This window comes from Bufo gargarizans, chromosome 1 (assembly GCF_014858855.1).
Source record: "Bufo gargarizans isolate SCDJY-AF-19 chromosome 1, ASM1485885v1, whole genome shotgun sequence".
Taxonomy (NCBI): Eukaryota; Metazoa; Chordata; class Amphibia; order Anura; family Bufonidae; genus Bufo; species Bufo gargarizans.
The window spans coordinates 174544465-174558653 of record NC_058080.1 but is presented as its reverse complement, the minus strand read 5'-3'; the positions used below and the strand labels follow the sequence as shown (position 1 = coordinate 174558653).

At 43.8% G+C, this 14189-nt stretch overlaps 1 protein-coding gene and 1 non-coding gene across 2 annotated transcripts in view; both read right to left on the bottom strand.

Annotated features, from left to right (window-relative positions):
• PLRG1 (pleiotropic regulator 1) overlaps nucleotides 1–10508 on the bottom strand; it is a 36665-nt gene extending 26157 nt beyond the window's left edge. The window contains exon 1 of the mRNA XM_044300248.1: nucleotides 10150–10508. Within this exon, the coding sequence (XP_044156183.1) occupies nucleotides 10150–10179 (30 nt within the window). The 5' untranslated portion in view covers nucleotides 10180–10508. The remainder of the gene's footprint in view (nucleotides 1–10149) is intronic.
• LOC122925285 lies at nucleotides 7772–7862 on the bottom strand. Its single transcript, XR_006387597.1, has one exon. It is a non-coding gene; the product is annotated as a Z30 small nucleolar RNA (small nucleolar RNA).
• Nucleotides 10509–14189: the final 3681 nt, after the last annotated feature.

Sequence of the window (14189 nt, the reverse complement as noted above, 5' to 3'; positions counted from 1 at the left end):
GGTAATATTTAATACTGGGGAGGGAGGGGGGCCCGCACTGGCCACCAATAAGTTAATTACAGGAGGAGGGGGGGTCTGTACACAGTTCTCAGTATATTCTAACATGAAGCGTCCCCATCACCATGTGAACGCCTCTGTGTTAGAATATACTGTCGGATCTGAGGTTTACGATGTAACTCAAATCCGATGGTATATTCTAACAGAGGCGTTCCCATGGTGATGGGGACGCTTCAAGTTAAAATATACCATTGGATCAGAGAAAACTCCGATCTGATGGGGACTCCTGACTTTGCATTGAAAGTCAATGGGGGACGGATCCGTTTGAAATTGCACCATATTGTGTCAACGTCAAACGGATCCGTCCCCATTGACTTGCATTGTAAGTCTGGACGGATCCGTTTGGCTCCGCACGGCCAGGCGGACACGAAAACGCTGCAAGCTGCGTTCAGGTGTCCGCCTGCTGAGCGGAGGCCAAACGGTGCCAAACTGATGCATTCTGAGCGGATCCGCATCCACTCAGAATGCATTGGGGCTGTACGGATCCGTTCGGGGCCGCTTGTGAGAGCCTTCAAACGGAACTCACAAGCGGAGCCCCGAACGCTAGTGTGAAAGTAGCCTTATAGGTAATCCATATCTGGTCAGTTGGGTCCAACTCCTAGAACCCTTGCCTGATCTGCTCCTTGAAGAAGCTGACGCACCATGACCTATCTGTAGCTCAGTTTCATTCACAGGACCACCGTAGCTTTTTCAAACAACTGATCAATGGTGATTCGGGGAGTGGGACCATGACCAGATATCGATTAATATTGACTACCTGGAACACATGCAAAGCAGGAAGTGGCAACAGGCTCCCTCTCTGCAAAAAGAGAAAAGCTGGCCATAGCTCTCGGCTATGAACATCTGAGCCTGGATGTCTTCTGAATGTGAACAACAACTTGTAGCCAGATACCTCTGCAAGTGGCTTATTTCCCACGAGAACAAAAAACCTCCTTACACATTAGATGGTTGGCTGGTCCTGTGACACGTTTTGCCAGCTTTAGGGCTCTTTCACACAAGCGTGTCCCTCACGGGAATGACACTCCATGTGAGGGGGATTTTGCATTCTGGACTACAGAAGCGCAAAACATTATCATGATTGATAATGCTGTGTGACTCAGGATGATTCTGTTACAGGAAGGTCAGGCAGACAGTTTTGTCAGAGACACACAGCTTTATGTCAGTGTCATTCCGTTACAGAAAGGTCAGGCAGAGGCACACAGTATTATCAATTATGATAATGCCATGCGCTTCTGTTAGTCCACAACGCACGATCCCTCTCTCACACGGAGCATGATTCACGCAAGGGACACGCTCATGTGAAAGAGCCCTTAGTGGGAATTTTTTTTGTGTGCTGGTGAAAGATGTTCCGAATTTATTTATTAAAGGAGGTGCAGGCCGCTTAATAAATTTAGCCATCTTCCGGCAGTCTGTGTTCCAGGCTGTGGGCTGGCCTAGATTTCAGCTATAATTTACTCCCATTCCCATTTAATGCGAGTCTGGCATCAAATTGAAAAAAGGCTCAAATTTTGCACAAACATATGCACACTAGAAAACTAGCAATTAGGAGTGGGCGATATAGATGATATGCAATATAAACTATAGAAATTTGGCCAACGATAGAGATTTTGTTTATATTGCGGTAGAACATGGCATGCGCCGCTCTCGGCATGCACCATGTTCTCCTGAGCTGACAGTGGAGAAGGAGGGAGTCCCTCCCTACTGTGTGCAGCTGACCACCAATGAGAACAGACTAGGAGGACGACGGGAGGGACTGTGGCCACTTCGCCACCAATGAGAACAGAGAGGAGGAGGGGAGGGACTGTGGCCACTGCGCCAATGAATATAGTTAATATGCCTGAATACAAACGTAGCCTGCATGTGCCGGCCATACCCCTGGTCTTGAGGGGTTAATCGCGGCGGATAACGGCGTGCAGTAATAGAGGCCAGGTATGGGATATGGCTGGCACATGCAGGCTACGTTTGTATTCAGGAACATTAACTATATTAATTGGTGGCGCAGTGGCCACAGGGCAGCAGGGAGAGTGTGAAGTCCTCTTCGCCCTAATAGAGCTCTATTAGGGTGAATAGGACAAGTGTTCTAGCCCCTAAGAAGGCTAATAGTTATTAAATAAAAAGTAAAAAAGTTTAACCCCCCCCCAAATATATTGCGATATATATATATAGCACAGGCTTAAAGTTATATCGCAATATAGCTTTTAGGCCATATCGCCCACCCCAACTAGCAATATCCTTAAAAATCATTTAAAAAAAATCTCCCATAGTTTCAAAAAGAGTCAGACGTGGGGCACCCCCTCCACCCAGCTTAATTGACAGGTGTCCCCTAAACACAAACAGGAAGAAATCTGCCAGTCAAGCAGGTCCGAGCAAGGAGGAGCTTTTTGAAAAATAGTAAAACTCTTGTTTATTACCAAGGAGCCTGTCGGTATTTCACGCCGTCTATAAATCTCCTGGACAGGTTACCTTTAAATATAATTTAAAAAAATTATACTTTTGACATTTAAGAAGAAGAAAAAACAGCTCATGGAATTACGCTGAGTATTTTCCTGCAGGCCTGTACTATTCAGCTGGTGTGCTGGCAGGTACAGAATACTAAGAGGGTAATTACATTCTGCACAGTACCAGCAGTATGAACAGCGCGGCCACACAGAGCATGAATCATTAGCAGTGTGGCAGACACAGCACTAATAGATTCCAATCTCAATATAAATCATCACTTGCGCCATCTTATAAATGATGGGTGATCGCTAATTCAGATACACGTGGGAGTTTCCACAGTAGTGGCGGGCTCATCCTAATATCTAGAATGCATCCAATTTTGCTCTTTCGGAAAATAAAGGTGGATGAATAGTGCAGCAGAGTACATGTGGTTTTTCTCACGTTTCTTTAGGGTACGGCCACAAGTGGCTGGTGGTGATGGATCTGGAGACCAAGTTGGCCAAAGCCCCTTAGAAATCTCTGCCGTGCTCCCTTCCGATGTGTGACACATTGCTCCATCTTGCTGGAAGTGACCTTCCGATAACTCACAATCATCCACTTGATTCACGAACTGTTCACAAATGTTCAGGTACACATGGCAACATGAAGACGCGGTGCTCAGTACTGCACACCACCATCCTGATGAGAAGTCGAGTGACTGAGTGAAGAGGTACGAAGATACGTACTCGGATGTCGCTAACAGAGGTTAAGTTACGACGGTTGTCCAGTGCCTACCTAATCGCTCAGACGTGGCGGCTTGTTCGGAGCTGCATATACTGAAGAACACAACAAGTTGTGCCGCTCTAGTGAGCGTTACAGAATATTCCCGGCCTCTTTCGAGTGACTCTCCCTGTATAAAGGTGCCTTTAAACATGGCAAAAATATAGAAAAGAAAATATGCACAAATAGGTCACACTAAAAAAAAAAAAAAAATTGGAAGAGTAAAAATACTCTTCTTGCCATTTTTGAAGAGTACTTTAGCCAAGGAGCAGTACAAAAGTTGTAGTAAGTGCTCATGCACATGACCATTGTTGGCCGGTACCTGTATTGTGGTGCGCAAACAGCGGATCCGTAATATGCATGCACCGGCCATTTGTGCACCCCATCATGGATGTGGACCCATTCACTTGAATAGGTCTGCTACCTGGAAGGTGCGGAAAGGAGGCACAGAACCCCACGGAAACACTATGGAATAGTTCCGTGGTTTTCTGTCCGTGTTCTATTTTTTTGCGGTGCAGACAGATCATGGACCCATTCCATTGGGGACAGTGTGCACAAGCCCGAAGTCAGATACACGTAGGCCTGCACTTGCTCACATCTGCGTTGAAGGCTCCGTTCAGAGCCTCCGTTGCAGATTCTGACAAAAAGACCAGACAAAAAAGCCTTATATGCAGGACTTTTTTGTCTGGTAAAACGACATCCCGAATGCAAACTCAACAGACTCCATTTATAGTTAATGGAGTCTGTCCAGCACTGTTCCTGACAGTAATATGCTGATCCAGCACTTCCAGGCGTTATTGCGACCTCTGTATGCAGGTGAGCATTTAAACAATGGTGTAGATTTCATCCCCCATTGAAATGAGTGGAGATATTCTGCGTTAAAAAAGCCACAACACATCATTTATGCAGAAGAACCATAAACAGGGGATAACTTAATACAACCGGAATACCCCTTTAAGCGATGAACCACTTATATGCACATAATAGACTCGACATGTCAGCAACAGCTATGTGTCTTTACATTATTTCTAGCAGCTACATACAAGAACCTCTACAGGCCCAGACATCAGGAGGGAACATGATCTGAATTACTATGAATGGTGAAGGCAAGGAACGACTAAATAAACCACAACCAGCGTTACAGGCCAAGTCCTCTACATATACTGAGTCCACCGGCCGGGAAGACGTCAGACCCAAGATAGAAAATAGAGACAGGATGAAACGGTCGTCTGGAATAAGAAAAATAAAGCATCTTCATGCTGAAAAAAATAAGCAGAAATATCCCAAGTGTTACTAATTAGGAGGAGCAATAACAATCCTCTGCGGCGTTCACAGTCATGTTTTCCACCATCTTCATGTCTAGAACTTTCCATTGTGTTTCTACTATTTGCAACCATGTGCTTCCCGTTCCACTGCTGGTAATAATATTGCTTCCTCTGGATTCACGCACCCAAGGCTATGACTGCAGGAGTTACCACTACATCTAGGGGTAGAGAAATGGCTGCCAGGACACTAGACCTTTGTAAAGTAAAAGGGGTTGTGCAGTGCTAAGAGACTGATGCCCTATCCTCCGGATAGCTCATCAATATCAGATGGGCGGGGTTTAAACTCCCGCCAATCCACTGTTTGAAGAAATACCGCTCATACTACCTCTTCACAATGACCTGTGCATCGCTTCGCCTGCAGAGGCCACGCAATTTATTTATAACTTCTCATCCAATCCAAGTGAAGGGGGGAGCAGTTAATTTTGAATACAAGGTGCTGGGAGTTCCGCCCCTGCTGATCTTATATTAATGACCTATCCTTTAACCTAAAAGAAAACATGCCCTTTCAAAAAAAAAAAAAAAAAGGGTACTTTCACACTAGCGTTTTTCTTTTCCGGCTTAGGCTACTTTCACACTTGCGGCAGGACGGATCCAGCAGGCTGTTTACCCTGTCGAATCAGTCCTTCCGCTGTTTTGCGTGCCACCGCTCCATCCCCCATTGACTATAATGGGGACCGGGGTGGCGCTCCGGCGCAGCACGGCAGTGCACAGCAAAAGCCAGCCGGACTAAAAGTCCTGCATGTCCGACTTTTTAGTCTGGCGGCCTCTGACTACGAATTGCCGTACTGCGCAGGAGCGCCGTCCCGGCGATGCAGCGGAAAGACGGTTCCGACAGGGTATACAGCCTGCCGAATCCGTCCTGCCGCAAGTGTGACGGCAGGCAGTTCTGTTGCCTGAACCGTCTGCCTGATCAGGCAAACTGTATGCAAAAGCATGTTATTTTTCTGACTGATCAGGATCCTGATCAGTCAGAAAAATGCATTGCAATACTGGATCCATTTTTCCGGCGTCATCAGGGAAAACTGATCCAGTATTTAACGGTCTGCACATGCGCAGATCGGAAGGACGGATCCGGCATTCCGGTATTTTGAATGCCGGATCCGGCACTAATACATTCCTATGGGGAAAAATGACGGATCCGGCATTCAGGCAAGTGTTCAGTTTTTTTCGCCAGAGATAAAACCGTAGCATGCTGCGGTTTTATCTTTTGCCTGATCAGTCAAAATGACTGAACTGAAGACATCCTGAACGGATTACTCTCCATTCAGCATGCATGGGGATATGCCTGATCAGTTCTTTACCAGTATAGAGCCCCTGTGACGGAACTCTATGCCGGAAAAGAAAAACGCTAGTGTGAAAGTAACCATAGAGTTTCATCACAAGGGCTCTATACCGGAAAAGAACTGATCAGGCATATCGCCATGCATTCTGAATGGAGAGTAATCCGTTCAGGATGCATCAGGATGTCTTCAGTTCAGTCTTTTTGACTGATCAAGCGGAGAGACGGATCCGTTCTTGCAATGCATTTGTGAGACGGATCCGCATCCGGATGAGTCTCACAAATGCTTTCAGTTACATTCAGATCGGAACTGCTTGCCGGATCACACTGCCGCAAGTGTGAAAATAGTCTAAATAAAAAGTGCATGTGCAAGCAGAAAAGTTGTAAAAGTAAGGCTGCTTTCACACTTGCGCTTTTTCCCTTTCCGCTATTGAAATCCGTCATAGGATCTTAATAGCGGAGAAAAACGCTTCAGTTTTAACCCCATTCATTGTCAAAAGGGACAAAACTGAACTGAACAAAACGGAGTGCACCAGAACACATTCAGTTCCGTCGCTATCGCGGACAGAATAACGCTGCAAGCAGCGTCTTTTCTGTCAATGATGTAGTGTGAAGACAGACCCGTCCTACCTCAGTTTTTTTTTTTGCCTTCCTCTGGATCAACTAGCAGGGTGACAGGCCGAACTGGATGGACAAATGTCTTTTTTCGGCCTTATGTACTATGTTACACAAGGTAAGTCAATGGGGTTCAAGACGGAGCCGTCATGGCTATAGAAGACATGATACAACCAGATCCGTTCATGACGGATGCATGCGGTTGTATTATTGTAACAGAAGCGTTTTTGCAGATCCATGACGGATCTGCAAAAAAACGCTAGTGTGAAAGTAGCCTTAGTGGCGGTGGGCGGGGTCTGGGAGGAATGCACAGGAGATAGTTACAGGACAGTCTTATATACAATATATTGGACTAGTGCACAGTCTAGTGTACTTGACGTCTCTGTACTTCTTATCTATGAGCACTGTGGCTTTCACTATAAGGTCCCAAGTACAAGTCTGTATCCGTTTTGCGGTACGCAAACCACGGATGTGGTCCGTGTGCAATCCGCATTTTTTGGCGGACCCATTGACTTCTGCTCTATCTTTTGCAGCATGGAGATGTGGATAGCACATAGATGTCCATATTTTGTGGTTCAGCGATTTGCAGACCTCAAAATGGATACAGTCGTGTACATGAGACCTAATGGGGGCAAAATGGCCGTCTCTATATCTGGGACAATCTATTGCCTATTTGCCAAGCCTGCTTGGTTTTTCTGGAGTCTCCCTAAAAATGTAAGCCCTCTCAGATCCCAGCAGGACATATAGAACATTGCACCAATCACAAATTGTGCTGTCCAATTAAGATTAAATAAAAGTATGTGGCCACCAATCATAAAAGTCTTCCATGTGATGACAAGCTATTAGTCCAAAGCCACTGTGGTTCCACGTGTCACTGAACAGTCTGTCTGCACGTTTCTGTATACAAAATGGTCTTGGGTCCAATTCACACTACCGCAACGAAAACCACGAAAAATCAGTTTTTTGGTCCATGCACTTGCCACATGTACTGCTAGACTGAAAAGGGGATCTCCTACCAATGGTCAGTGAAAACCAGATGTGTGACTAAGCCCTTAGAAAGAGAAGTTAGCCTCCATATGTGGTTTGTGTGGCACGGCTGTTTCCATAACGATGCCCACCCATGGTCGCTGCTCATGAGGGTTATTGAAAGGGTCAATTGGGAATAACTCTGTTATGGAACCGGACTATCTATGGAGAAGTGGCCAAGCACAAACCGCCTAAGAAACTGTCCAATTCTAAAGATCACCGAGATTTGCTCCAAATAAAACTACCTGCAGAGCGCATGTCCTGTTAGCTTCAGCTCAGAGAGAAGATTACGTGATCATTATCTGGTCAATGCAGACTTAACTTGCAATACCAGGTCATACTAAATCTCATTCATCACAGCTGAAAACAAGGCAGGAACGTCCGACAAGAAGCCATACAGGTGAGACAACCCCTATGCTCGCAGTCCCCGCTTTGGACTTTGCATAAGATGGGGTGTACATTCTGAGAGGACGGCCTGCAGGGAGGTGGGGGGGGTTTGACGCGAGAGCAAGTCTATAGTACCACATGCCTGACATCTAAGGAATGGAAGTCCTCTTTTGGAATTTTAAGGTCATTACAGAAAGAAGGAAGCACTATCTCCTGGTTTCTATGGAAGTCGGAAACTATTTGTGCTAATTGCTATAATTCCAAAAATTAACACATCAGATAAAGGAGCAGAGCATGGGCTGCAGAGCATTCCACTATTGTGGATATTATATTAATAGACTCCATGGTGAGTGCACCATCTATTAATATGTTGCCAGTCATGGAGTGTGATATATTCATGCGTGTGCTCCACCTGTTAATACAGATACATCTTGATAAATTAGAAGATCAAAAATGTTTATTTCAGTAATTCAAAAAGTGAAACTCGTGTAGATTCATTACACACCGAGGGATCTATTTCAAGCATTTATTCTTTTAAAGGAAATCTGTTACAAGGATAATCACTATTGAAGTAAAGCCATGGCCTAATAGCACTTAGCACCTTATTTCCAGATGTGCCTTTGTTCCAGCCATAGATGGTTTCTATCTTCTGAAAATCCAGTTTATTTGGTATGTAAATGAGCCAGTAAGGTGCCCAGAGGGGCGTCACTTCCAGGAAGGAGCCCAGGCACGCCTTCTGCTAGTGCCTAAGCCCACCCTTCATGCTAGGAGCAGTGTTATAGTTTGAACAAGATGTAGGAGGGGTGGGTGGACATATTGTGGCAAGGGGCGTGCCTGGGTTCCTTCCTGCAAGAGTGACACCCCTCTGGGCACCTAACTGCTTCATTTGCATACTAAATAAACGGGATTTTCAGAAGATAGAAAAATCTGACCAATTAAATGAACCCACCATGACGGCATAATATAGGAGACTGTTCCCCTGACCTCTGTAGGGGCAGGAAAACAAAGAAATATTAAATTGCCCCTGCCCACCTCAGTGTTTATCAGATTATTATAGTGTCCGTGAAACAATTGTTTGTTTTTGTATTTTTCTTTATACCAAAGCTACTTTCACATTAGCATTTTCAATTCCGCTATTGAGATCCGTCACAGGATCTCAAGAGCGGTAGAGAACACTTCAGGTTTGTCCTCATTTATTGTCAAGGAGGACAAAACTGAACTGAAAGAAATGGAGCCTTTCACCTAAAATCCCCATTATAGAACACTAACACCAGGATCTCCATTACATTCCCCATATTAGAATGCTACCTTCCATATTGCTGTCCATCGACGATTTTCTCAGAAAAACACTTTTAATCGATAATTTGCTTCTATAGGTGCACAGGGGCGGCGTTCATGTGGCCGTTACCCAGGCCCCCCCTGTGGCTTTCATACGAAACCCCTCCCCTTTCACCTCTCTGGCCCGATCTAGGTTCTACTTATTATGTCCTCCTCTTAGTGAGAAATCCAGCGCCATTCAACAGATTCGCCGTGCCTTCGCACTTCATTCCCCATTATGGGCAGAGGCACAAGGCCACCTAGATCAGGATGTACGGGCCGGCACATGCACATTAAACGCTCTTGTGCCTCTGCCCATAATGGGGAATAAAGTGCGCAGGCGCAGCAAATCTGTTTAACAGCGCTGGATGTCTCACTAAGAGGAGGACGTAATCAGAAGAACCTAGGGCGGGCCAGAGGGGTTTCGTATGAAAGCCACAGGGGGGCCTGGGCAACAGGCGCATGATCGCCGCCCCTGGGCACCTTCAGAAGCTAATTATCATATTGTATAATAGTGTTTTTCTGAGAAAATCGGCGATGGACAGCAATATGGAAGGTAGCATTCTAATATGGGGAATGTAATGGAGATCCTGGTGTTAGTGTTCTATAATGGGGATTTTAGGAGAAAGACTCCCTTTAATATTAAAACAACCCAAAATATGAGGCACCGGCAGCACATGCGCACAGGCCCTGGCACACACTAGCAGTGCCACACTACACCGCGACAGGTGTAATCACACATGACCCCAGCTGGGTGCACATGGGGGGCATCAACCAGCACTCCTCCTGGCACTGGCTTTATACTGCACGTTACACGCGGGTACCTGCCCTCTCAGAAGTCTGGCATCAGTAGGGGCACACACGGGACTGCCAGCATACACACACTGCATGCCATGCAAACTGCCAGAGCCTGCACAGAAACCGCCATGCCCCCCGGAGACTTACCGCCACAACGCCCCATTCCCGCTGAGACATCCTGCCGGATGGCCACGAGCGCTCGGATGGGAAACAGCACCGCTCCACCAAGACAAACCAAGCCGGATGTGACGTCCCATATCCGGAAACCGTCAGGGAGCAGCGAGTTAGTGGAGTCTGTGTTCACCTGCGTGCAGCTCTATAGCGACACCATGCGGCTGGGAGGTCTGTGTTCACCTGCGTGCAGCTCTATAGCGACACCATGCGGCTGGGAGGTCCGTGTTCACCTGCGTGCAGCTCTACAGCGACACCATGCGGCTGGGAGGTCTGTGTTCACCTGCGTGCAGCTCTATAGCGACACCATGCGGCTGGGAGGTCTGTGTGTGAGATTACAGCGCGGCTCAGCAGCATCCTGATGTGAAAAGAATTAGCCAGAGTTGATTTTACTATTATATTACCAGCCAGATCCATATTTTTCCAAGATTCCTTTAGCATTCTGTGTGTGATAGTATTTATCTAAATAACTAACATATGTATGTCATACCGCCCCAACTTTTGAGAATCGCAAAGAGGGACAATATGTGCGGCACACATCACAGCAAAGTCAGGGCATCATCCAAATCTTGTGCGCTGTAGGGCCCATTCACACGACCGTATATTTCTGATCGCATCCATTTTGCAATTTTGCAAATTGGATGTGGACCTATTCATTTTAGCGGGGCCGCAAAATATACGGTTATATGGTTATTTTTTAGTTCATTTTTGTATTTTTTAGTTAGGGACTCACAAGTTAGTGAGGACCCTTGACGTGGGTTGCAAGCTTACTTATTTTGCTTACATATATTGTTTCGCACAGGGTATGTGAAATATGTACTAATACCTCATTCATAGAAAGTGTAAAATTTAGCCTAAAATGTATGATTGTTTTCCCATTATCATTAAAAAAGTTATAGTTGGCCTCATTCTGATGTAATAAAAAGTATAATTACATGTGTCATGGCGCTTAAACTCCATCTGTATTGTTTTTACTATCGTGTGCTTAACACCTTCCCGACATATGATGTAATAGTACGTTATGGCGGCAGGTGCGTTCCCGCATTTTGACGTACTATTACGTCATGGTGATCGGGCGGGCAACGGAGCGGTGCGCGCCCGATCACTGCAGGGGCTCGGCCCCTGCTGTATCCGCCAGCATCGCTGTACAAGCCGGTGGTTTAACCCCTTCTATGCCGCGATCAGCACTGACCGTGGCATAGAAGGGATTTGCGCGATTCAGCTCATCGAAGGGTGAGAAGGCAGCCCGATGCCGTGCAGAGGCTGCCCAATGCCTTGCACAGCATCGGTAACTGCCTTCTATGGGTGCCCAGGAGATTCAGCCTCAGGCTGGGTCTCCTAGACATCCTGTTAATGTATTACTCTGTGTAATACACATACAGGCAATGCATTACAATACAGATGTATAGTAATGCATTGCAGAGGGGATCAGACCCCCAAAAGTAAAGTCCCAGAGTGGACAGATCAAAAAGGCGTATGCCCCCCAACATGATACCAATAAAACCATCACCTCATCCCGCAAAAAAAGAGCCCCAACATAAGACAATCGCCCCAAAAAATAAAAAAAATATATAGCTCTCAGAACATGGAGACACTAAAACATAATTTGTTTGGTTTCAAAAATGCAATTATTGTATTAAAGTAAAATAAATTAAAAAAGTATACATATTAGGTATCGCCGCATCTGTAACAACCAGCTCTATAAAAATATCACATGAATTAACCCCTCAGGTGAACACAGTAAAAAAAAAAAAACTGACAAAATTTTGCCACCTTACATCACAAAAATTGCAACACAAAGCAATGAAAAAGGCGTGTGCCCCCCAAATTGGTACCAATAAAATCATCACCTCATCCTGCAAAAAATGAGATCCTACCTAAGGCAATCGCCTAAAAAATATGGCTCTCAGACAATGGAGACACTAAAATATGATTTTTTTTTTCTTCAAAAATTCTATTATGGTGTTAAAGTGAAATAAAAAAAATAGATATGTTAGATATTGCCGTGTCCGTAACAACCTGCGTGAACATAGTAATAAAAGAGCCAAAAAAGCCATTTTTTTGTCACCTTACATCATGTAAAGTGCAACACCAAGCGATCAAAAAGGTATATGACCCCCAAAATAGAACCAATCAAACCGTCATCTCATCCCGCAAAAAATGAGCCTTTACCTAAGACAATCGGTCAAAAAAAAATAAAAAAATATGTCTCTCAGACTATAGAGACACTAAAACATCATTTTTTTTGTTTCAAAAATGCTATTATTGTGTAAGACTTAAATAAATAATAAAAAGTATACATATTAGGTATTGCCACGTCTGTAACTGACCTGCTCTATAAAAATATAATGTGACCTAACCCCTCAGGTGAACTCTGTAAAACTAAATAAATAAAAACTGTGCCAAAACAACCAATTTTTTTGGTCACCTTGCCTCATAAAGTGTAATAATGATTGATCAAAAAATCATATGTACCCAAAAATGGTACCAATAAAAACTTTAACTCTTCCTGCAAAAAATGAGCCCCTGCACAAGACGATTGGCAGAAAAATAAAAAAAATATGGTGTTCAGAAAATGGAGAGACAAAAACATTTTTTTTTGTTTCAAAAATGCTTTATTATGTAAAACTGAAACAAAGAAAGTAGACATATTTGATATCACCGCGTCCGTAACAATCTGCTCTCTAAAAATAGCACATGATCTAACCTGTCAGATGAACGTTATAAAAAATAAAAACAGTGCCAAAACAGCGATTTTTTGGTTACCTTGCCTCACAAAAAATGTAATATAGAGCAATTAAAAATTATATGTACCCCAAAATAGTACAAATAAATCAGTCACCTTATCCCCTAGTTTCCAAAATGGGGTTGCTTTTGGGAGTTTACACTGTAGGGGTGCATCAGGGGGGCTATGGGACATGGTGTCTAAAAAACTGTTTTCTGCCTTCCAAAAACCACGCGGCAGTCCTTTCCTTCTGCGACCTTCCGTGCGCCCTAACATCAGTTTACAATCACATGTGGGGTGTTTCTGTAAACCTGAGAATAAGGACTAATAAATGTGGAGTTTTGTTTGGCTATTAACCCTCGATGTGTTAAAGAAAAAAATTGATTAAAATGGGAGATCTGCCAAAAGATTGAAATTTTGAAATTTCATCTCCATTTTTCTTTAATTCTTGTGGAACACCTAAAGGGTTAACAACATTTGTAAAATCAGTTTTAAGTAACTTGAGGGGTGTAGTTTCTAAAATTGGATCATTTATGGGGGGTTTATATTATGTAAGCCCCACAAAGTGACTTCAGACCTGAACTGGTCCTTAAAAAGTGGGTTTTGGAAATTTTCTTAACATTTTTTAGAATTGCTTCTAAAATTCTAAGCCTTCTAACGAAAATTGCGAATTTTCCTAAATTTTTGGTAAATTTGGGATTTTTTCAAAAATAAAAGTGAAATATATTGACTCAAATTTATGACCATCATGAAGTACAATGTGACATGAGAAAACAATCTCAGAATGGCTTGGATAAATAAAAGCGTTGCAAAGTTATTACCACATAAAGTGACACATGTCAGATTTGCAAAAAATGGCCTGGGCAGGAAGGTGAAAACTGGCCCGGGGTAGAAGGGGTTAAGGGACATTATATTGTTATGTATATATGTAAAATAACAAAAATTAGTTGGAATACAGTTTATAAATTTGTAGATATTGGTGAAAAACACATTAATATTAGTGTGTGTAAGTGATATAGAAAAAAGTTAACATAATAAATTCTATTTGGGTGATATTAATGTTTAGTTAAAGTGTACAATTATTAATGTAGTGTGTGTTGGTGCGGCATAAATATCATTATGCACTGTATATAATAAAGAGAATTAACAATAAAATTCAGCAAAATTATTCACAGACTCGACTAATTTTTGGGCTCCGTGTAATAAAATAACATAAATAATTTTTTTTAAAAATTCACAAATGAAAAAAAAAACTCAGATGGCGAGGGGGGACCCTAATACTGCGGGCCAG